Here is a 23,653-nt window from a genome sequence, read left to right on the forward strand (position 1 = left end):
TTCAGAATCATTCTCAAAATAAAAGTGGAAAAATCAGATCACAGGCTGATCCAACTTCTGCCAAAACCCTCAAGACACCTGTGGTGCAACATGGCGGTGGTGGATGGTAGGGTTGAACGCTTTGTGAAAATAATCAAATTGCGATTTTTTTCACACAATATTGTGATTGCGATTTAATGCGCAGCTATTTCTTAAGGTCCTCATCTCATGTAACCTGACATGCCAGATAGATTTGTTTCACACATTCATCTGGGAAAGCTTCAATCGGAAACATATGAGAAAAGGCAGAGGCTTTGAAAAAACTAGGAGTGTGATTGGATGAACGTTCTGTCTATCACATCTCTACGGGCCAAAAAGAGCAACAAAACACATGACGTAGCTGCTATCTAGCTGCGTGTGCAGCATCCACACCAATCTCTTCCTCCATAACTGCACCAGCTCTTGCCGCTGTTTGTTTACGTCACGACTCTGCTTCACCTGAAAGTACTGCCCCTCGTCGCTGATTGGTCCAAAAGGTTCAGATGGGAGCTTTGCGAGATGGAGTTGCCAGTGAGAAACAAGGAAACAGGTGTATCCATCTGCTTTGCAAGGTTACATCTCATGTATTTTCCAACAAAAACAAGCAATAAGTCTTTCTAAACTATAACACAAAAAAAATATTTTGAAAAAAATATCAAATTTTGATGATTTTCACTCATTTTGCAAATTGGATATGAACTGTTGTATTTAAGGGGATGATAATGTTATATCATTCTCCTATTTAACAAGAAAAACATTTAAAAAATGAAGAAAGTAGGATTTTTTTGGTAAACTATTCTAAAAATATGCCACTAGAATGATCACATGATATGTAACGCATAAGGTTTCTGCTGCAAAGAAGGTTTTGAACCGGTATTTTGACACAAATTTCAGGTAAAAGAAATAGTGAAAATTGCAGCAGGCCATATTGTGATTTAATCTAGTTTGCGATTAATTGCCCAGCCCAAGTGGCTGGAACGAGACATGATGTCCCAGAGGTGCTAAATTGGATTCAGGTCTGTGGAACAGGCAGGCCAGTACATAGCATCAACGCCTTCATTATGCAGGAACTGCTGCATCCTAGTACCTGGTACCTAATAGCAGTCAGGAAAACAGGTCATGCTGGAGGATGTTGAAGGCAGCAGAACATTCTCTACGGCGTCTCCAGACTCTCTCACCCCCATCACATGTGCTCAGTGAACCTGCTCTCATCTGTGAATCCCAATCAGGCTGCACGGTGCTGGGCTGTGAGCATAGGCCCCACTTGTGGATGTCAGGCCCTCATACCACCCTCATGGAGTCTGTTTATGACAGTTTGAGCAGAAACGTGCACATTAGTGGCCTGCTGGAGGTAATTTTTGTAGGGCTCTAGACATGCCCCTCCTGTTACATATTGCTCAAAGAGGCAGATAGCGGTCCTGTTGCTGGGTTGTTGCCCCCATGCTTTGAGAGAATGTCATCTAGTACTCCTGGCATGTACTGTGCCAAACCCCAGCTCTTCCAAGTGTGCCAGGGCGCAGGAAGTGTACCATGCTTGAGCATGATACAGATTCACACTGGTTTTGCAATAAATCTGGAGCCAAAGCAGAGTAGTGAGATAGTTTTTCACTTTGTTTTGAGCCTGAGTTAGTATGCAAAAACTATTCCATATGTACTTTTCTCTCAGCCACCTGGGGTTTGAGGCTTTTGGTCAAAGGTTGAGGGACTTTATGGGGGGGGAATCTGAATGGAGCTTCTTAAGGACTACTGTACTGATAGTAATGTAGCATTTGCCATGTAAATCTGCTAAGAGCATTAACTTCCTGCAAGACATGACTGCAGACAGCAGGGTGTGCCCACTAATCTGCAACGGTGCATAAGTGAAACATGAAGATTGGTTAAACCAGTCATTGGACTTAGTTCCTGCCTACTTCAAACAGCAGAAAGGAAAAAAAAGCAGAGGGAAATGCATTATTTACACCAATCAAAACCATCAAAGACTAGCTAACTGGATGGTACATGGCCTCATTAGGACATCTCCTAACATCTTCCCATCTCACCCTGCTGCTCATCATATGACCCGAGAGGGAGGCTTGTGCATATGACAACGCTCCAGAGAATGAGTGTCCCGGCGTTTTAACGTGCACTCTGCACTTTTCCCCCTACACTGCATGCATAATGCTGCCTTTGTCCCTAAGTGCCAACACACACTAATACATGTGGCTCCAGAGCAAGTGTGAGCACACCCACACAGACAGGGCTCCACTGTATTGGCACTCAATTGACAGAGAGAGAAATCAACTCCTCAGTGTGTCTGGCTCTGGGCTGTTGTTTGGGACTTTTGGAAAACAAGACCGAGATCTCATCCACAGATGCAAAGGAGACTCCTGCAGTAGAATTATTCACTAGAATTACACAGCTTAATATGGATGTAAGCAACCATGCAACCTCTTTTGGTGCGAGAAATTAGCATGTTTTAAAACAAGTGTTAAGCCAAGGGCCATGACTGTTACAGTGGTTAAATTAAAAACTAGAGTCTGCACCTGTTTGTAACTTTGGTGGACTGCACCTACAGGCACAGTAAAGTAACTGCTGGTGAGGTGGAGTGGAGTTGTTGCACTACACTATTGACAAATGGTATATTAAAAGCTTTTTTAATGAACTACAGGGGATGCAATACAAGTAAACCCACAAATAAACTCACCATGTTTTACATAATTGGTTTTGGTTGGGTTTAATTCTCACCATTCAAGTTTTTGTTTTCTTTTCTGGTATTTCAAAGGTGTTTTTGGTCAATTTTATAAGAGCAGCATATGGCCAGAAAAGAAAACTCATTCATTTAACAGGATATTTTGGTTTTTCTGACAATGGGTTGGAGGTACTTGGCAACAGTAGGGGCATTATCCTCCAGTTATTCCAGTGTGCATACCCATGGCCAATCAAGGAAGCTAGGCTATTCAGTGCAGCGGTAGAGCTGCTCTGCATAATTTAGCAAGTTTGAGGTAAAAAACTGACCAAAAACAACACTGGCGAAATTGTGCTACAGCTCTGTTTTCTTCCAGGGCACATGTGCATTCTGGGACCGCTTCCAGAGCAAATGTGGAAGTGCCTTTTTCAAGTGTGTTGCTCCCTCATTATGACAATTTTATAAATGAACAGATTTTCTTGTTGATGATTCTTGGATGCATTTTTCCATGCTGAGGGCCTAAATTGCATTGTTTTCCAGCGCAGAGATTGATAAGGAGTGAGCCATCTTACCTTATTACAATCTTTACTCAGAGATGCATGCAAATCAGTGACTAAGACATGACACAGAAAGAAAATACAGGATAATGGTCAGGACAGATGCAACATTGCTGTGTCCCAACTAGGGCTGAACGATTCGCAAAAATAATCTAATTACGTTTTTTTTTTTTTCCAAATATTGCAATTGCGATTTAATATGTGATAATTTTTTTGGTTAATCTTGTGTATATTTTTTTTTAATTCAAGCAATAAATAATTCCATAAATACGACCATGTATATCAAAGACAATGAATTTCCGAAGCAGTGACTCCATAGTAGCATTAATCTAAGCAGCAAGCTTTAAGCTATGAAGGAGGCGGCTGGGGTGGGGGATGTAAGGCTTGCTACCAGCTGATCACAGCTGGGGTATGACTCTCGTAAAGTAACGCCAGGTTTCTTCAGTTTTAGATAGAAGGGCTAACCATTTTTGCTTGTATTGCAAACGTGATGTCATTTGCTTTGTTTTTGGATTTCTGTACATCATTATAAAAAAATGGCACTTGAATGTTTGCTTAATGTGCATAAAATCTCTGTCGCTGCAAAAAAATGATTTATTAAACCGGTATTTTGACACATTTCAAGTTGAAATATTGCAATTTCTGCAATCTGAAAATTTCAGCAGGCCATATTGCATTGTAATCTAATTTGTGATTGATTGCCCAGCTCTAGTCCCAACATGTATAAACTCATGAGCATTTATGCCCAACACTACTGATTAAAGTGTTAAACTTCTGCTGCAGAGTCCTGACAGAAACGAGGACACACAGGGGAGGCCTGTTTGTCTGCTGCAGCACCGTAGCTCAATTCAGGGGTAACCCTGCTGTTAACTCGTCAGCAGCGAGATACAAGCGGACACTGAAGCCAGACTTCAGTCTTGAGAAGCTGACATGTTCATTTACACTCACAGCTGAATAATACCACTGACCCTGCTTATACTTTCGGCTATCAGATCACTTTTTTCCTCTCTCCCCCTCTCTAGCCAGAATGAGTGTGTGTGTTTATGCATGTGTGACACACTCGCATTCAGCTGGCCACAAACTGAACTCTGCTTCTCCAGTACCAAAGATTATCTGATATTTGTAAAGTGGACCTTGTTTATCATGGGAGCATGATGAAGGCGTGCACGCATTTTAACTTAGGAGCCAGGGTATTTTTTCACTCATCCTTTAACCTAAAAAACTCTGTGTCTCCTCTCTTTCATTTCTCCTTTCCATCTTTTTCTACTACGCCTTTACAGTAAACACTGAGGAAATTTATTTATAATAATATTAACTGTACATGTAACTTATATGAAGATATTTATAACATTACCAGACTAGACATAAAGAAAATCCTCCAACTTATATTATCACCTCTTGAAGCCAAGACAAAAATAGCTTGAATTTCGATTCTTCATGGAATAAAACCTTAATAAGTTAAGTAAATGCTTTAATTAGATTATTTCAATAATATTACACTGTTTTCCACATTATCAAGCAAATGACATTTTTCTGTTATTTTCTAAAATATTTATGCAAATGACAGTCAAAGTATTTTTACAGGTCATCAGCCATTACAGCATAATTCAACTGTTTTTGAATAAACTTCATAATGATAACCATTATTTATTTAAAAATAAAAACCTCAAAATGCACTGTTCCACATTATTAAGCAGGCCACAGGTTTCAGCAATATGGGAAAGAAAAAGGATCTCTGCTGCTGCCGAAAAGTGTCAAGTAGTGTAATGCCTTAGACAAGGAATGAAAACGAGATATTTCAGGAAAAATTAATCGTGATCATCGTACTGTGAAGAAATTTGTGGCTGATTCAGAGCAAAGACGGGTTCATGCAGATAAAGACATAATCAGGGAAGGTTTCTGACAGACAAATACATCAGATTAAGAGAGCAGCTGCTAAAATGGCATTACAAAGCAGCAAACAGGTATTTGAAGCTGCTGGTGCCTCTGGAGTCCCACCAACCTCAAGGTGTAGGATCCTCCAGAGGCTTACAGTCGTGCATAAACCTACTATTCAGCCACCCCTAACCAATGCTCACAAGGAGAAACGGTTGCAGTGGGCCCAGAAATACATGAAGACTCATTTTCAAACAGTCTTGTTGACTGATGAGTGCCATGCAACCCTGGATGGTCCAGATGGAGGAGTAGTGGATGGTTGGTGGATGGCCACCATGTCCCAACAAGGCTGTGACGTCAGCAAGGGGGAGGGGGGGTCATGTTTTGGGACGGAGTCATGAGGAGAGAGCTGGTAGGCCCCTTTAGGGTCCCTGGAGGTGTGAAAATGACCTCGACAAAGTATATAGAGTTTCTGACTGACCACTTTCTGCCATGCTAAAAAAAAAAAGAAGAACCCATGCCTTCCGTAGCAAAATGATCTCCATGCATGACAATGAACCATCTCATGCTGCAAAGAATCCCTCTGTGTCATTGGCTGCTACGGGCATAAAAGGAGAGAAACTCATGGTGTGGCCCCCATCTTCCCCTGACCTCAACCCTACTGAGAACCTTTAGAGCATCCTCAAGGTAAAGATCTATGAGGGTGGGAGGCAGTTCACATCAAAACAGCAGCTCTGGGAGGATATTCTGACATCCTGCAAAAAAAATTCTAGCAGAAACTCTCCAAAAACTCACAAGTTCAATGGATGCAAGAATAGTGAAGGTGATATCAAAGAAGGGCTCCTGTGTTAACATGGAACTTGGCCTGTTAAGATGTTTTTGATTGAAATAGCTTTGATTTCAGTGAATATGACCTCCTAATGCTGCAAACTCAACACATGACCATTTTCAGTTCTTTATAACCAAAAAAATGTTTTAAAACTCTGTTGTGCTTAATAATGTGGAAAAGTGCGTTTTGAGGTTTTTATTTTTAAATAAATAATGGTTATCATTATGAAGTTTGTTCAAAAACATTTGAATTATGCTCTAACAGCTGATGACTTGAAAAATACTCTGACTGTCATTTGCATTAATATTTTAGAAAATAAGAGAAAAACGTCATTTGCTTAACAATGTGAAAAGTGGTGTATTTTGTGTAAAATGTTATGGTCAACTTCCCTTAAAGGAAAATATGGCAAGCTTCATTTAACATTCAGCATTCGCTTCACTTCTGCTACCTTTTATTCCTCTTTAGTGTCACGCTTTCGCTCAGTGGGCAGGGCAGGCACTCCATACAGACGCTCCGGTCCTCAACACACTGGTAGCCAGTCTGACTACTAGCCTGCAACCATGTAGTGCATGTCATCCCCAGTCCCTCTTCACATTTCCTGTCTCTCTTCAGCTGTCCTTTCCTATAAAGGCAAAGGTCCAAAAAGTAATACTGGAGGGAAAAAATGCATACCAGCAAGATTACTTTATTGTCATTGTTCAGCCAGAGTGTTTCCTGCAGGGCTCAAGGATAAGACAAGTGTCTACATGAAAATCCTCCCAAGATCCAACTGGAGCCATGTGCAGGACATTTTTCTTAGTCCCACTCCCACTGGATTTGAGACTGTTACCACCCACTCCCACAGTGCTTTTCATCCACTACTGTCAACACCTGAAGCATATCATGTGCCCGATCCATCCTGCATCTGCACCGTTCTGACCATTCACACTTAAGCTTCATAGTGATAAACACCGTGTTCAGTTAAAGGAATGATAATATGTTTATTTAAGAGTAACAAATGCCTTTTTTCAAGCTGAGCTGCATGTTGCAGCTGTTTGCAATGGGCTGCGCTGTGATAATTCTGGAATAGCAGCTTCATCTTATAACTTTGATATATGAAGGTAATTTTCCACAGACAGGTTAAGCTACAGCCTTGGATTTCTCATGTATTTGACCAAACAGCACCATGCATCCTGCTTACTTGTGCAGCTAATGGAGGGGACAGAAGAGTTTACAAGCTTACATTTCCTTAAAATTTAAGCATGATTTTATGTGTTGAAATATTCAGCTATGAACAAATATGTGCTGGCATTTATAGCCTTTCAAAATAAAACTTTTATTTCCTTTCACATTTCTCTGCTTGCAGCATCCTGAAACCAGTTGTTAGCTGTTTGCTGAACTGAATCCCAGACAGCATCATCAGATGACCTGATTTAAGCAACGGCTCGGTTCAGACTAGGGCTGGGTAATTTATCACAAATTAGATTAAATCACAATAATTGACTGCTCCAACTTTCATATCACAGTATTTCCCTAGGCTGAAACATGTCAAAATACCACTTTGATCATTTTTAATTAATTATAATTATAATTTATTTTGTTTAATTTTTATAATTTAATTTTTTGATCAACACATTATGCATACATTTAAGTGTCTTTTTTTTTAAGAAATAGTTAAAAAAATCCTACTTTCCTGTTCATGTTTATAATTTCCTAATCAAAATGATAACATCAAAATGATCATGCCTTAAGTAAAGCAGTTGATATCAAATTTGCTTTATGAGCTGAGATCACAATTAGTTTTTTTTTTTTTTCAAATCTTTCATCCCCAGGTTTTTTATCTAATATTGTGCATGGAGCCTAAAATAATCCCAACATTAAATCACTATTACAATACTGTGAAAAATAAACAATTGGTCTGTACTGGGCTTAAAAGCTCCAGAGTGAGGAGAGAGAGAAGACTGTGGATAGTAGGGCTGGGCGATAATGGCAAAAATCAAAATCATGATTAATTGAACTTTTTACCTCGATTGCGATTAACGAACGATTACTCCACTCCTAACTTCCGACTCGGTTTCTTCCGTACATATTTTTAAAATCTTAAAACAAACAACGGAAAGGAACACGCACAGATTAACAATTTATGGTTATTTATTGAAACATTTGAAATCAAAACACACATCAGCTGAAATGAAAATGTTTTTCGTAAAAATTCAAATTTTTCCAAGAAAAGGGAAAAAATAAAAATAATTGCCAATGTGGGTTTATGTCGGTTAGAGGCTTAAAATGGCGGTGTTGATTATTTTCGATTAATTGCCCAGCCCTAGTGGATAGAGTCGGAAACAGGGATGAGAGAGTCGAGGGAGAGATGTGGGGAAGGAGCCGCCAGATGGACATGAACCTGGGCTATCCCCCATGGAGCATGACCCAGAAGCAGGCTCAGATGATTCTTTTGGTCATTCAGAACAGCACCATGTCAGACTATGCACCTAAAATCATGCCCTGTCTTGAACGACAGCCTAGCCACACTACGAGAGTGATCCTGACCGTGCAAGTTCACACGTCCACACAAAGAGAGTCAATCACTCTACAACAGAAGCGCTCCATGTTATTACAGCGGACCTCACAAACAAGAAACAATTATGGATGTATTAAGACAAGGCCAACATGGACTGAGTCTACTTCAGATAGAGCTTAAAGTGTGCATGTGATGGCATAAATAAAATAACATGTACATGAGAAGGAGTAGGGACTCTCCTAAATGATGATAGAAAAGATAAGGAGCAAATGCTCTCATGTAGGTAGGTGTCAGGATTCACGTTGTTTAATTCAGATCAGGGTGTCAAACTAGATAAACATATAAGGTAAATTCAGACATGCTAGTCTTGTAGAGTCATTGAGAAGAATCTTGGATGCGTTTTTAATATAATTATGTCATATTACAAGGCTGTTTGTCTTACTCGATGCTCAAAATTGGACTGAGTTTTGATGATGAGCTGAGACGTTGCAGTCAGGCCAAAATCTGTCTGAATTTGTGTAGTCTGAACCAGCCCATATTATTTATTATTATGTGACACAGAGGTGGAATAGTTTTTCTGATCCCTAGAAAGTTTGCAAGATATTTCTGCATTCTGCTGCACGGTCAACATAAGCTCTAAGCAGACAATATTGTTTTTTCACTCTAACTGCACAATAGGGATGGGGATCATTCATTTTTTTATTGATATTGATACCCTTATTGGTAGTGCTTATTGATCCGAGTCCTTATCGATAACACTGTTGATATTTGTCCATAGCTTGGTGGACAAATATCTAAACTACAAGTGGTCTTAGCTGAGTAGAGCTTGAGTTAAAAAGCTATGATTCAGTCTGTCATGTTTTTTTATATCCCCCAAATGCAAACACATTCTTCATATTCAAAACTGTATTTACTGAAGTTTCTCGTCAAAAATGAATAAAAAAATAAAAAAGAATAAAAATGAACACACCATAACACAGAATATAGACATCTAATTTACTGAGGTTACCTGAACACACCATATTTTCCGTCTTTCAGCCAGTTATGTTCGCTAATTAACTTCAATTATGCCGTTTCCACTGGATTAATATTGATAACAAACAGGAGTTTTGGAGCACTTTTAAGCGTTAATAATCTGAGCAGCTGAAGATGAAAACTGTCCTGAAGCAGCTGAGGAGAGGGATATGAGTGCCACTTCCTCCCAGCGCAGGCAGATATGAGTGCATGCAACTCACAGGCGGAGTCTTTTTACCTCAAGCCGACAGCTGAAGACATTCTGGTTTAATGTGACACACAATATTGATGTGCTTTTAGTTTATTTTCCCCTTAAAGGAACTGATGTATTCTTTACACCAGTTGTATCTTAAAATGGCGTTACGTCACAGAGCCTGTGAGACTCCATAGCGGTATTGATAAGCTAAAATGTTATTGATTTTCGGGTATTTTAAAAACACAAAACCGATCCCCATCCCTTGTTAACACCACTGCTGATGAATGGATGTTGGAGATCAGAATCTGTTAACTAAGGATGCAATAATAGTAAAAATCAGGGCCAATACCAACACCAATGTTTAAAATAACATTTGAGCTGATACCAATGTGGATGTCTTCATGATTCATTGGTGCATTACCCTGAAATTGCTGACATTTTCTCTCATGTCTCTCAAAAAACAATCATAGTTGATGCAGGGGTCCCTTTTTCTACCTGATAAAAACCTTGTCTAAATAAGTAGTTAGGTGGTTTTGATACCAGCATTACATTGATACTAAAGATGCACAATATTATCGGCCAGATATCAGTATCGGCAGATATCAAAATTTTTGCCAATATATCTATGTTAAATTGTCTAATGTCTAATTTGGCCATATACACAGATAAATTAGTGGAGTTTTAGGCTGGACCAACAGACCTATGTAAAACATATTTAAATATCGATATCAGTATCGGCTAAAATTAATCTGTAAATATCGGCATATTGGATATCGGCAAAAAGTCCAATATTGTGTATCCCTAATTGATACAACTGATAACAATCTGCTACTAACATCTGTTCATGCAGCATTATTTGCTGTTTGTCACGAGGACTGAAATCGTCAAATCAACCTGATGCATTTGTTCATCTCTGTGCATAACCTTGGTCAACAGTAAAAAAAACATGTAAAACTGTGAACATCTACAAAATGCTCCTCCCATACTAGTGCTGGGAAAAAAATCTGATTGCGATTTTTTTTTACCCAACATTGCAATTGCAATTTGAAATGCAATTTTTCCTCAAGTTCCTTATCTTATGTATTTTCCAACAAACACAAGCAATAAAGCAGTCTACATTACAACCAACACACTTCTAGACTAAACTAGGGCTGAACAATTTTGAAAAAATACCTATTTGTGATGATTTTGGCTCGCAGTGCAAACTGAATTGTTGTGTTGCCATTCTCATATCCAATAAGAAAAACGTATAAAAATGATGAAAGGTGGATTTTTTGTAGACTATTCTAAAAAAGGCACTTGAATGATTGCATAAACTGGTATTTTGAGATAAATTTCAGGTTAAAGAAATATTGCACCTTTTGCGATTTGAAAATTGCAGCAGGCCTTACTGCGATTTAATCTAATTTTGATTAATTGCCCAGCCCTATACCATACATCAATCAGCTGTAAAGAATTGCAAGTGCATTAAATCTATCATATTGATTGATACCAAGGGATATTCAAAGACACGTTACTGCTCCTGAGCTATGAATGTCTCTTAAATGTCGTCCATCTTTGTTCTTGTGTTTTATTCTCGTGCTGCTCTACTCGTGTCACATGAGGCTCTGCTCCAGAGTGTTACCACACACAAGGAGCTGTCTCTTAACAGATACCACGACAATGAAAAATGATTAAGAAACTGGCATTATGGTGCAGCCTATGAGTGGACAAAAGGACTGAGGGAAGTTCTGTTTTTCCCAAAGAATTTCCTGCCTTGCCTTTTCCTCTGCTCTGCTGAGACTAACTACTATGAGGAGGTATTCCTCTGGGCCTGCAGCGGCCAAAGACCGGACTTACCCCTTACAATGTGTTTGTTTGGAAAGATCAATCTAAATCTTTTGCTTCAAGAGTGACCTGTTACCCAAATGAGCAGCTTAGCATCTGAGCTGCTATTATTTTCCCCAGCTGAGTAGGAAGCTGTTGAGCTATTGGAGGAGAGTCTGCTTTAAATAGTCTTCAATTTAGCAGACTCAAAGTTAAAAATTGAGGCACTGTAGTGTCGCATGTGTGAGCACATATTCACACATCAGCAGCGTCTGCATCAGGGTGCACAGGTGTCTTCACTATAATGAAAATGACAATGTTGAAGATATCATACAGGTCTCTATTTTCAGCTAATATCTCAGGAGATGTGAGTATTATTCACTCTACTGCAAATGTGCAAAGATGTGAAGTATTTATTATGTTTGACCTGCAAACATGAGCGGAGCAGGTTTAAGAAAAGCCCTGAGAGAACTGCTGATCCTGCTTTGAGTTTGATCAAAGTCTAAGATTATTTTGTTCCCCCTTTTATTTAGAATTGAAATGAGGAAACCACACTGAGACAACCCTGCAATGCACTGCAGGAGATTCATTTACACAAAAATGTGTTTTAGATTTGCCTCCATGAGTGATTTTACAGTGCATTCAGACCCTCTTAACTTTTTTCATTTTTCTTATCTTACAGCCTGGTGCTTCAGTCTCAGTAATCTGCACTTAGTACTTATCACAACAAAGTGAAAACAGAATTTTAGAACAACTGTTTATTTCCCTTTAAATGATGCCACATTTGTAAGGAACATGCTTTCGTGGGATGAGCAGCAGAGATGAGTATGCGGGTTGCAACCATGAAAAATCTGCCAAATCTTCTCTTCCAATGCCAAACAGCTTATTATGCTGTTGCTAGTGACTCTTTGCTTTGTGGTTCAGGTACCCCCAGGTGCTGAAAGTCAGGTGCCTGATTGTCAGCACCTGTGAGCATGGGTCCTGCTACAGTCTGTCTGCTTCAAGAACCAGCATGCCACGTTTGACTGATCTGGATAGGGTCCATGAGATAGGGCAACAAAGCTGTTGTACAGCAAAATTGAGTTGCAGCATTACTTGGAGTGAGCCCTAGTTGAAGGCCAAGTTCCACATAACAGGGGATGTCAGAGACCAGCCACAAAGTGGGCGTCCCAAGAAGACCGTTTCCTCCCCCTGTCAGCACTTAGGTACCGTAGGCTGTCTTCTATAGATTTGTTGTCAAGGTTTGCAGAATGATATGGCTGACGGCTCTCTTCCCAGACAACAGACTGCATGCAGCCAATACCTGGTCCCATAGGGCTGCTAGGAGGCCTGCCACGATTGCCCTTCACCGTCAGGCCCGCTTGCGCTGGTGTCAGCAACACGTGTACTGGAACCTGAACATGTGGAGGACTGTTATGTTCAGCAATGAGTCCAGATTCTGCCTGCGGGAGTTTGATCGTAGGGTCAAAGTGTGGAGAAGACACAGGGAATGCTATGTTGATTGTTGCGCTGACACAGTGGCATCTTTTGGTGAAGATTCTGAAACCAGTGGCAATCCCATATCTCCACAGTCTGGTACCAAACTCTATCCTCCAAGATGACAGCACTCGCCCCCCACAGAGCGGGGTTTATCAGAGACTACCTCCAGAATTTGGGAGTGGAGAGGATGGAATGTCCTGCCAGCAGTCTTGACCCTAACCCCACTGAACACTTGTGGGATCAGCTTGGGCGTGCTGTTGGTGCCAGAGTGAACAACACAACCACATTGGCTGATTTGTGACAATTGCTGGTTGAAGAATGGGATGCCATCCCACAGCAGTGTGTGACCAGGCTGGAGACGCCATTTATAAAGGAAATAAACAGGCTTCCCAACAGTGTAAGATATTTTTGCCAGGAAGCATTGTTACAACAAAGAAATAATCTACCAAACACAAATTTATTTACTTATGCATCTGTAACAGCAGAAAGAAAATGTATCATAATGTCACTTTCTTCCATTTTCCCTCATTCCTGCAGGCTTGGTTTTCTTATTATCATACTTCCCCAAATATATAAAATCATTTTAGAAAACCGACTCAGTTCAGTCAGCTCTACTTTGGAGCCAATATCAAACAACGCATTAAAAAAAAAAAAAAGACAAAATGCCGTTCAAAAACAAGATAAATCAACATAAATCCTTAAAATGTAAAGGTCTGTTCATTGAATCAGTCGTCATTTTCACCACCCTTATTATACATGAAAGCAGTGAATTAGTTGGCTTCTGACTCTGATCTTAAAATGCAAACATTAGCCTAATCTGCATCATCTAGCTAGTTGAATTTACTCAGCTCCATATATTTCCTGGTCTTATTACACTAATACTAATAAGAGAGCTGGTATACTGAGCAGCTCTGTCCGTTGACCTCATCCTGACTCAGTCTGGACTTCCTATAGCCGTAAATGCCACATCCTGAATAGTGATTGTTCATTCACGTTCCTACACTACCGTACTGAGGCTGACCCCTCCTATAGAGAGGATGTTCAAGGACCAGACATATGACATCATTCCAGCATAACAACATTATTGATCGCACTAGTATGAGAGCTGCATGTCTGCCTGAGAGAGTGAAAGGCTGTGAATGAGGAATTTAACACACAGCAGTCAGAGAGAAGAAGATAAATCTAAGTCTGTGAAATGCTAATGGAAAATCCGTGGCACACAGATCTAAGTGCTTTAGCAACACGTTGTGACATCACATAAATTATTAACACGCTGCTTTGTGACCTGTTGCGCTTGTCATACAACATTTCCCCGTCAAGTTCAGCCAAACAGAGGAGTGGCAAAAACCGCACAGACTGTCCACCCGACTGTAGGAGGATTTTTCAAGCCTTCAGTCATCGAAATAACTTCCTGTTTTTATTATCTAGCATTACGTGAGGTTTGATCAGCTATGGACTGGTATTTTTTTCAGAAAATATTAAGTTTGCCCTTTCTAATTTTGCTTGAATTAAACTAATAAAGGCTGGAAAACAGAAGAGTAGTAGTAAAATGAATATGGTCTGTACAAGTGCTGCACAATTCATCTAATCGCAATTGCAATGTCAATGACTGTACGATTACATAAAAGCATAAACAGCTGCAGTTATTTTTGTATGAAGTTGAACTTGAAAGGTTAAGAGAAATGCCTGCAGAAAGGCCTACAATAGTGCCACTATTGCACTTTGTAAATGTACCTTTATTTAAAATATATATATATATTTTGGAAAGGATTAAGTTATTTTGTAAGCAGTTATGTAAAATCTTTAGGTTTTGCAATATTCATGCTACTTGTATGTTTTAAGTTGAGAAATACACATTTCAAATATGCAGTTATTTTCTGCATTTTCCTCCTGGGAGGGAGCCTCTGCCTCAGGTGAAGGAGTTCAAGTAGAGCTGGGCAATTAATCAAAAAATAATCGAAACCAACATTAGAGCCCATAACCAACAAAACCCTGCCATGTCAATTATTTTAATATTTTTCCCTTGTAATATCTCTCTCTGCTAATGCACCACACCCTTAAAAACAAACTACTAGCTGTGTAGTCACTTAACAGGCAGCCAGGTAGTTTCATTTCAGCTGTGAATTTTGATTTCAGTTGTCTCAATATAAATAACCATAAATTGATCATCTCTGCATTTTCCTCTCAGTTGTTCATTTTGAAATTAATCAAATATTTACAGAACAACCAGAGTCGGAGGTTGGGGGTGGAATAACCGTTCATTAATGGTAATCGAGGTAAAAAGCCCAATTAATCAGGATTTTGATTTTTGCTATAATCGCCCAGCCCGGTTCAAGTATCTCTTGAGTCTTGTTTACAAGTCAGGGAAAAATCTGTGGGATTGTTGAAGCACCGGCAGCCCTGTGGTTGTTGTGCCAATCTGTTGTGGCGAAGGAGCTGCGCTGTCTCAGCTACCTCCCAACCCTCAGCTATGGTCATGACTGAAGCCACAAATGTAAACAACCCCCAGACTGCCCCCCCCCCCGCTCCTCTACAGCCTCTCTTTGCCCAAGAAGCTCTAGGTGTTGTTTGCAAACATGCACCTTCCTGCATGTTGACATGTTGCTAAGTTTTTGACAGCAAAATTGCTGTGAAACAGAAAAAAGTATTTTCTCTACAATGGAGCTTGTGGTGCTCCTTCTTGATCGCCCAGCCTTGCTCTTTCTCTCTCTTTTTCTCTCTACGACTGTCTGGCAAATAAGATTTTTGTGTGATGACACTTCGACCAACAACTTGAGGCCTAATGGTCCTTTTGTTCACGGATTGGATGCTATTTCTGCAACTAGAAACAGTTACTTTTTTGAAAATCATCAGACCCTACGTATTGTGGTTCTGCAGCGGCGTTGTAACAAAGTTTTTCTGTCATATCCTCTTTGGTACTAACACACATGATCCACAATGGCTTCATACTGGTAGCCTAGTGTGTGGTTTCACAGAGTCACAGTGTTGTGGCAGCATAAGAGGCACGATGTGTAAACATAGAGCACTGATTCACTGCCCTAGCTCTGACACTGCCACCATCTGCCCCCCATTACACCTTTGTTTCTACTTCCACTGGCAGACGAGAGGCAAAAAAAATTCACATCCATGTGTTATTGCAGGAGAAGCGTAATACAGCAGTAAGTCTGTTTTCTCTGTTATAATTTGATAAAAAAAAATATTGAGTAGGATTGTAAGAATCAAAGTTTATTCAAGCTTAAGTTTTGCAAAAGTGACTAAATATTACTCTGGTAAGCTTAAGGTTTGTTCTGATCACTGAACTTCTTGAATCTTTTAAGGAACTTTTAGGGATATCTTCAACAGACTGACATTTTTATAAGTGATACCACCTTAAAATTATTACTGTGGCTACCATACTGAGATCTGACAGGTGTGACAGAGGTTATATTTTCACTTTAACTGACAGAACTTAGTCTTTAAATTTGACCAAATTTCCCAAAGGAGAAAAAATGAAGGTTTTCTGATTCTGACTTTGAAACTCAACAATACTGAAGGACAGTTTGGGTGAGTTGGGGAATCAAAAATCCACCAGTCACTTTTATTTTACCGAGCAGCATAATGTAATGAGATCTAGTATAATAGCTGAGGCTTGTAGTGTTCAAGTTATAGACTGTTCTTAGAGAAAATACTTGCTGCTCTCTGTCTTGTTCCTAAAAATCTAATGTTTACTTTTTTTCTGCAATTAAACCTCAACTGAGATTCAAGATAACCAGTGGCATGTTATATTCTGTTCTTCTGTTTGCTTCTGCACACGCCAAAGCAATTTGTAAATCCTTGATTTTAAAATTCCGATACAAATTAAGTTATTAAACTAGGGGAATTAGCAAAAAGGTTATGCTAGAATATCTGAGTGCTGTTTGTTGCCATATAAAATAAGGCTATTTCTTCATGTCTTATGTTGAAAGGGCACATATTATGCATAATACACTTTCTAACAAAAATATGTGCCCCTGTCCTGTCCAGAATTCCCTCAGGAATCTGAAAAATCAATTCCCTATCCCCTCTCTTTCTCCATCTTTCTGAATATGTGTGTTGAAACACGCTGTTCTCAGATTTTCCCCTCATGATGTCATGTGGGGAGTTGGCCACGCCCCCAGGTTCAGTTGGCGCTCCTCGCCTGGAAGAAAATCTCGCCCTCCTCTCAACTGCCAGCTGAGGGATGGATCAGGAGAGCCACATCCAACCCTTTTTGAGAGGGGTAGAGTCAGGGGCGGGGTCAGACAGCTCATTAACATTAGGGCAGGGCTGAAACAGAGGGGTTTTTAAACATGCAAAAATCCAGAACTGGACTGTTTTTTCAGAAACAAACTTCACCGGCATGTTTTGGGGACCTCTGAGACCAATATAAACTCGTCTTAAAGGTGTAAAATATGTGACCTTTAAATACAGCAGGGTGTTTTCAGCACTACTTAGGCATGTCCAGGACAGGATCAGAGAGAGAATAAATGTTCAGTGGCCTTTACAGGACTGACCAAAATTAACACAAACTGTTAGCTTCTTCCAGTAATATTAACTTTAGGTAAGGCTCTTTGATCAGTGAGCATGCAGGCCTATTTGGCTCTGCTAATAAAGTCAGTGCTAAGCAGAAAGCCAAGATTCAGTTCATGCTGTTTACTCTCACAGAATCAACCTGCTATATTTATTTGCCTGCCCCAGCAGCTGGTCGGTTGAGCAAATTCACCTGATACTGTTAGAAAATACCTGCAGTTGGCTGGTGCCAGTTCACACATGCACCATAACATAACTGAAGTCAAGAGTTTGTCCTAGTAATGAATTCAGACAAACACATAGAAGTGTGGATGCAATGCTTTCATGTCATCAGTGTGCCTGTTTGTACCATGGATTTAACTCGGGCTTAGTCTGCATTCAAGATTAAACACTAGACAGACAACCATTGTGGACCAGAAGTTTTTAAAAGCATACTCCACTTTGCAGCATCTACTAAAGCGGTGGAAGAAATTAAAAGGAAATGATCTAGAAACTTTGTAAACATACTATATTTGAACTGAGACCACAGCTTCACCTGGTAACTGCAAATGTGCTGAAGTAGGCTGCTCTGTTAAGGTCAACACAAAATATGGTATGGGTTAAATCAAATAGAAGTGCAGCTAGACACGCCTCATCATGATGTGCATTTGTTAAAATCAGCATAAAGCAAACACCCGACAAATCACTTCCTAGTTTGCATACATCTAATGCAGTGACACTCAACAGGTGGCTCTTCTGTGACTAGATGTGGCTCTTTTAAGCCTTACTTGGAAGATTAAATCAGCCAAAAAAAAATGTAGGAAAGGGAAATATAGTCTTAAGAACTTATGAATTGCAAGTCACATCAACAAATTTGTTTCCCACATAGTTAGCAGACTTTAACTGCTATTTAACTGTCTAATTATTTTATTTATACATCATTACCATGGGGAATGTGTGAGAGAGACAACAAAATACCCACATGTGAAATCTCAGGGTACATACAGAAAATCTGACATCAGTTTTAATACTTTTAAAGACCTTTTCAAGACCCTCTAAATATATATCTAAGATCCGGTTACATTGCTGACAGTTCTATGAATGTTGTGCAGATTGTTTGATAAAAATGTGACAATACAGTCAAGATAATGCCGGTCTTATCTGTTACTGCAGTATGCAAATAAAGCTTTCTCTGAGCTGCTAGCAGTGCTAACATTAACAGACTCTGTCCAAGTCTTACAGTAGGCAAAAGCTTCAGGACAAAACCTGTTTTTATATGCAAATCCCTGTAATATGTTGAAAAGCACCAGTCCAGCCTCAGCTCCAACAACTTTTCTTCCAACCACATATCAGAAAAACTTTTTCTGTCACTTACATGAACAAGTCACTCGATCACAAACTTAACTTGGGACACAAGTGTGCAAACTGATTTGGTGGGAACTCCATCACAATCTCACTTGTGATTAAAAGTAAATGTAAAACAAAAGCAAAAGCCCACAACCTCTAGACAGATCTAAAAAATGAAAACAGCAACAAAATCTAAGACCTTCTGGACTTGATTTCTAATACTTTTAAAAGGCCTTGATATATTCTGAATTTATTTATCAACTTCTTTCATTTTAAGACCCTGCATGTACCCTTTATTAAGGCTGGGCAATTAATCAAGTATTAGATTAAATTGCAGTATGGCCTGCTGCAGTTTACAAATCGCAGAAGTTGCAATATTTCTTTAACTTGAAAGTTGCCAAATACCATTATTACATATTCATTTTTGCAGCAGCAGAGATTTTATTCACATTATGCAAACATATGGCATACTGCTCACTAATCCCAGCTTTCATCAATGCTGAAGGGCCACGCTGCTGCTGGCAAGCTTCACCTCCTCCACTCCAGCCTCCTCCTTTATAGTTTAAAGCATGTTGCACCCTCATATGCAGATTCATGCTACGAAATTGCTTCTGAAATAATTTGTGTTCAATACAGATTGTCATAAATGTATCTTTTTATATTGGGGTTTCTAGCCAGCCATTGGGAACGACAGCAACTCAGCCACCAAGTGGTAGACCATGTAAAATGATTGAGTGGGGTCAGCAGATGTTGAGGTGCATAGTGCGCAGAGGTCACCAACTATGTGTCAATTGCTACAGACCTCCAAACTTCATGTGGCCTTCAGATTAAATTAAGAACAGTGCATAGAGAGCTTCATGGAATGGGTTTCCATGGCCAAGCAGCTGCATCCAAGCCATACATCACCAAGTGCAATGCAAAGTGTCGGATGCAGTGGTGTAAAGCATGCCACAGTGGAGACGCATTCCCTGGAGTGACGAATCACGCTTCTCCATGTGGCAATCTGATGGATGAGTCTGGGTTTGGCGGTTGCCAGGAGAACAGTACTTGTCTGACTGCATTGTGCCAAGTGTAAAGTTTGGTGGAGGGGGGATTATGGTGTGGGCTTGTTTTTCAGGAGCTGGGCTTGGCCCCTTAGTTCCAGTCAAAGGAACTCTGAATGCTTCAGCATACCAAGAGATTTTGGACAATTCCATGCTCCCAACTTTGTGGGAACAGTTTGGGGATGGCCCCTTCCTGTTCCAACATGACTGTGCACCAGTGCACAAAGCAAGGTCCATAAAGACATGGATGAGAGAGTTTGGTGTGGATGGACTTGACTGGCCTGCACAGAGTCCTGACCTCAACCTAATGGAACACCTCTGGGATGAATTAGAGCGGAGACTGAGAGCCTGAGGAAGAATGGTCAAAAATTCCCATTTACAGACTCCTAAACCTTGTGGAAAACCTTCCCAGAAGAGTTGAAGCTGTTATAGATGCAAAGGGTGGACCGACATCACATTAAACCCTATGGAATGTCACTTAAGTTCATATGCGAGTCAAGGCGGGTGACCGAGTACTTTTGGCAATATAGTGTACTTGGACCTAGATGTTTGGGCTAGGGGTCCTCCTCAGGAACAACTTTGGATAAACACAATCTGTTTTGATGCTATTTATTCATTCATGACAATATTCAAAATGCATGTCTTAAAACCTTTCCATTTGACACTACTACTAGTACTAGTACTTCTGCTCCCATTTAGGATTGTGGCTCTTGTAAAAGTGGCTCTTGTGATTCTGGCTTTTGGGAAGAGAAAGGTTGAGTACCACTGATGTAAGGCTTCACCTCTGAGGTGTTACTGCAGGGGTCATCAACTGTATTTGTACATGGGCCAGAGGCATTAACAATGAAATCATCCCCTACTGCAGCCAGCCACAGGGAAGCACTACGACAATGCTGAGCCCTGACTGAAGAGAACCATGTGCAGGAGACAAGACTTTTCTTATAAATCTCAGGAAATAGCACTGTCCAAGAACCTGAAGTGGAGAGCTGACATAAAAATCTGCAGATTTAATTAGGATTTGAATGGTGAGTATGTGTCTATCCTGCATCATATGGTGGCTGACAGGTGCCAAGTCATTCCTGATAAAACTGTTTCAATATTGATGTTTTTTTGGGGACGATTCAACCCTTAGAGCTCACGTGGCACGGATCTGTGCTGCAGGCACGCCGCTTTGTAAATTGCTTGGTTACTTTTGAACCATAAGTCGTGGACCCTAACTTGTTTTTTTCCTGTGAAGTCTCTGGTTTGTCCCTCTCTAAATCTGTCTTTTATGCATCAGTAGCTGTTACAGAACATTTTCTAATAAGCCCAGAACTTGGCTGACTTCCCGGGCTCTCTGAGGACGTTGCTGTCGTATACAACAAGAAGTGACACTGTCTGGAAAAATGTTAATAAGTTTTGAACCATAAGTCATAGACACTCTTTTTTTCCTCTGAAAGTTGACTTTCTTGTCTTTCGCTGGCTACCCTCGATGTCTCTGTAGCCCTTAAGGACGCCGTTCTAGCGATCCTGGAATTTCTGTGACTTTTTGGGGTCTTTAAAGATGAAATCCACGGCGCTAGCTTCGATAATAAACATCTTTTTTTTGTCCATTTTTTTAATCCATTTTCGATCATGTCCTTTGGCTGTCTTCAGTAGGTAGTGCCATATTTGTTGAGGGCAATGTTTACACACAATGCATTGTGGGAGGGGCTGTCCTCCAAGAGCAAGATGTTGCATCTCTACTGCTTAAAGGAACTGCACAAATGAATCTGACTGCAAAAAAGTGCATCGACTTTTTTGTATATATGTAGATATTTTGAAAACCGTTAGTCGCAGTATATTTATTTTTTCACTGTTTTGTCCCGAGGAGATGGGGGAACAAGTCTGTGCAGAGAAAATGCCTTGTCACTATTGTTTACTTTGTGTTATCAATACAAATCTTTCAGTTTCAAATTCCAATTTGTTTTTCTTTTGTCTTAAGAGTCCTTTAACTTATTCAAAACGTAAGTAACATTACTGTATTAGATATATTCTTAAAGCCAGGGTTATCCTGGAGAAAAAAAATATTTTAGAGCTTGACTGTGCACCACAGGGTTGATGTTTTACATGCTTTTTAAGAAAAAAAGTCCATACGGGACATGATGGTGAAAAAAATAGCTGTGAGCTCTAAGGGTTATTATAGGGCAAAAAAGATACCCCATAAGCTATAATTTAATTGTCCTTATGGGGGCAGATGTGAAGCTTCGGGGGGCCTGATATGGCCCCCAGGACACCAGTTGATCATCACTGTGTTACAGTGTGAACTACAGCGATGGGCATGACCTTTGTTGCTGTATCAACAGTAATGCTGACTCTCTCCAGGCGCAGGCATCCATGGAGACACAAACTTACAGCCAAAGTACAGTATGTGCTTCTAATACTATCAACACACTCCAGCAAACTGGCATAACTTCTGATATTGTCATCCTTTTCTCAGCAAACCTGTTTAAAAAGCTTACTACTTTACTGATACTTCCTCCAGCTCCTCTGCCAAAATGCAGAAACATCCAGACCTTTATTAACCATGTTTATGCTGCATAGTTCTCATAAAATCTGCTTCTTTATGGGCTGTAAATGTGCCGAATAACAGAATTTTTCCTGCTTTTTTTAAAAGATCTAATTCAGGATTGATGAGTTGCATTAATTGCTTGATATGCATGTCTGCAGGGACTTGCCACTTTTACAAATCAGGTTCGTCATTACTGTATTACGTGTTTTCAATCTGTAATCCGGGTGGCATCTAACTTTGTCAGTTTTTCGGTAAAAACCCACCTCTTCGGCGTGCTTCCTCAGAGCCTTCTCTCTCTCATACTGGGTAACAAGTTGCTCGTTGTCCTCCTTCAGCAGCTCCAGCTCCACTTCGTGCTCCTGGTTGACAGCGAACACCGAGTCCAAGTTCTCCAGGACTGCGACGACCAGCGGCATCAGCTCCTTCACTACGTCCTCGTCATATTTCTCGATTAGCCGTTCAAACTCACGGTATATCGAACTCGCCAGACCCGAGACTCGCTCGGACATCATGGTAGAGTTCCCAGACTCGTCCTGATACAGGACTACCTCGTCCAGCTCCATTTTCTCGCCTCCACTTGCACTTATTTCCCAGCTAACGTTAATGAGCTAGCCGCAAGCTTCAGCTGGCCAGAGGCTGTCCGCCTCGGTACTTTCAGCGCAGTAACAAAACAGGTTAACTAAAGCATAGCTCGACACTGAAATGTGTACAGAAAAGACACTGTACGTCATTAAAAGGCTCTGCTCCTTGTTTGTCTGGACGGCTGACTTTAAAAAGCTCGCTAGCCTAGAAGCTAGCAGTACAGAAAAGTCTTACTTCGCTCCTGATTAGTTTCCCTGTCCAACAGATGAGCTCTGCTGCTGCTTTCAAGGTCTGTCGGAAAGATGGAAACCCACTCTGACACACGGTATAGCGATGACAACTAATAAAATTCTGTTGAATTCCAGTGGTAACGGGGTATCCAGTATAGTAAACATAACACTGAATGAAAAGACATGCATTAAAACAGAGCTGACCTGAGATGGTTGCTATCTGCTCAACAAGTCATGTTGAATTAGAAGGATAATTTCACTTGTATTGATGCTTATATAGTTGCAGTTAAGTGACGTTAAGGGGGCGGGAGTGGACCCAAGGCTATCAGCAACTTTTACTTGTAGCTGTTCAATTTTATTAGCAGGCGAATCAACAGCCGACATCACTTATAAACGTCTCGCAAATTAATTTCAATTTCCAACTCTCACCATACATCCCGTCTAGATCACCTTAAAACTGCTGCGACAACTAAATATCA

General features: G+C 40.2%; 1 protein-coding gene across 6 annotated transcripts in view; it reads right to left on the bottom strand.

Annotated features, from left to right (window-relative positions):
- spag9b (sperm associated antigen 9b) overlaps positions 1-23,259 on the bottom strand; it is an 84,344-nt gene extending 61,085 nt beyond the window's left edge. For 3 of the 6 annotated variants that reach the window (XM_041815116.1, XM_041815115.1, XM_041815118.1), the window contains exon 1: positions 22,626-23,256. In XM_041815116.1, the coding sequence (XP_041671050.1) occupies positions 22,626-22,925 (300 nt within the window). In that variant the 5' untranslated portion in view covers positions 22,926-23,256. Of the gene's footprint in view, positions 1-22,625 lie in introns of all 6 variants that reach the window. The other 3 variants (XM_041815117.1, XM_041815121.1, XM_041815119.1) reach the window with 3 other exon arrangements.
- Between the last annotated feature and the right edge of the window lie 394 nt (positions 23,260-23,653).

Source organism: Cheilinus undulatus, linkage group 20 (genome assembly GCF_018320785.1).
Source record: "Cheilinus undulatus linkage group 20, ASM1832078v1, whole genome shotgun sequence".
Taxonomy (NCBI): Eukaryota; Metazoa; Chordata; class Actinopteri; order Labriformes; family Labridae; genus Cheilinus; species Cheilinus undulatus.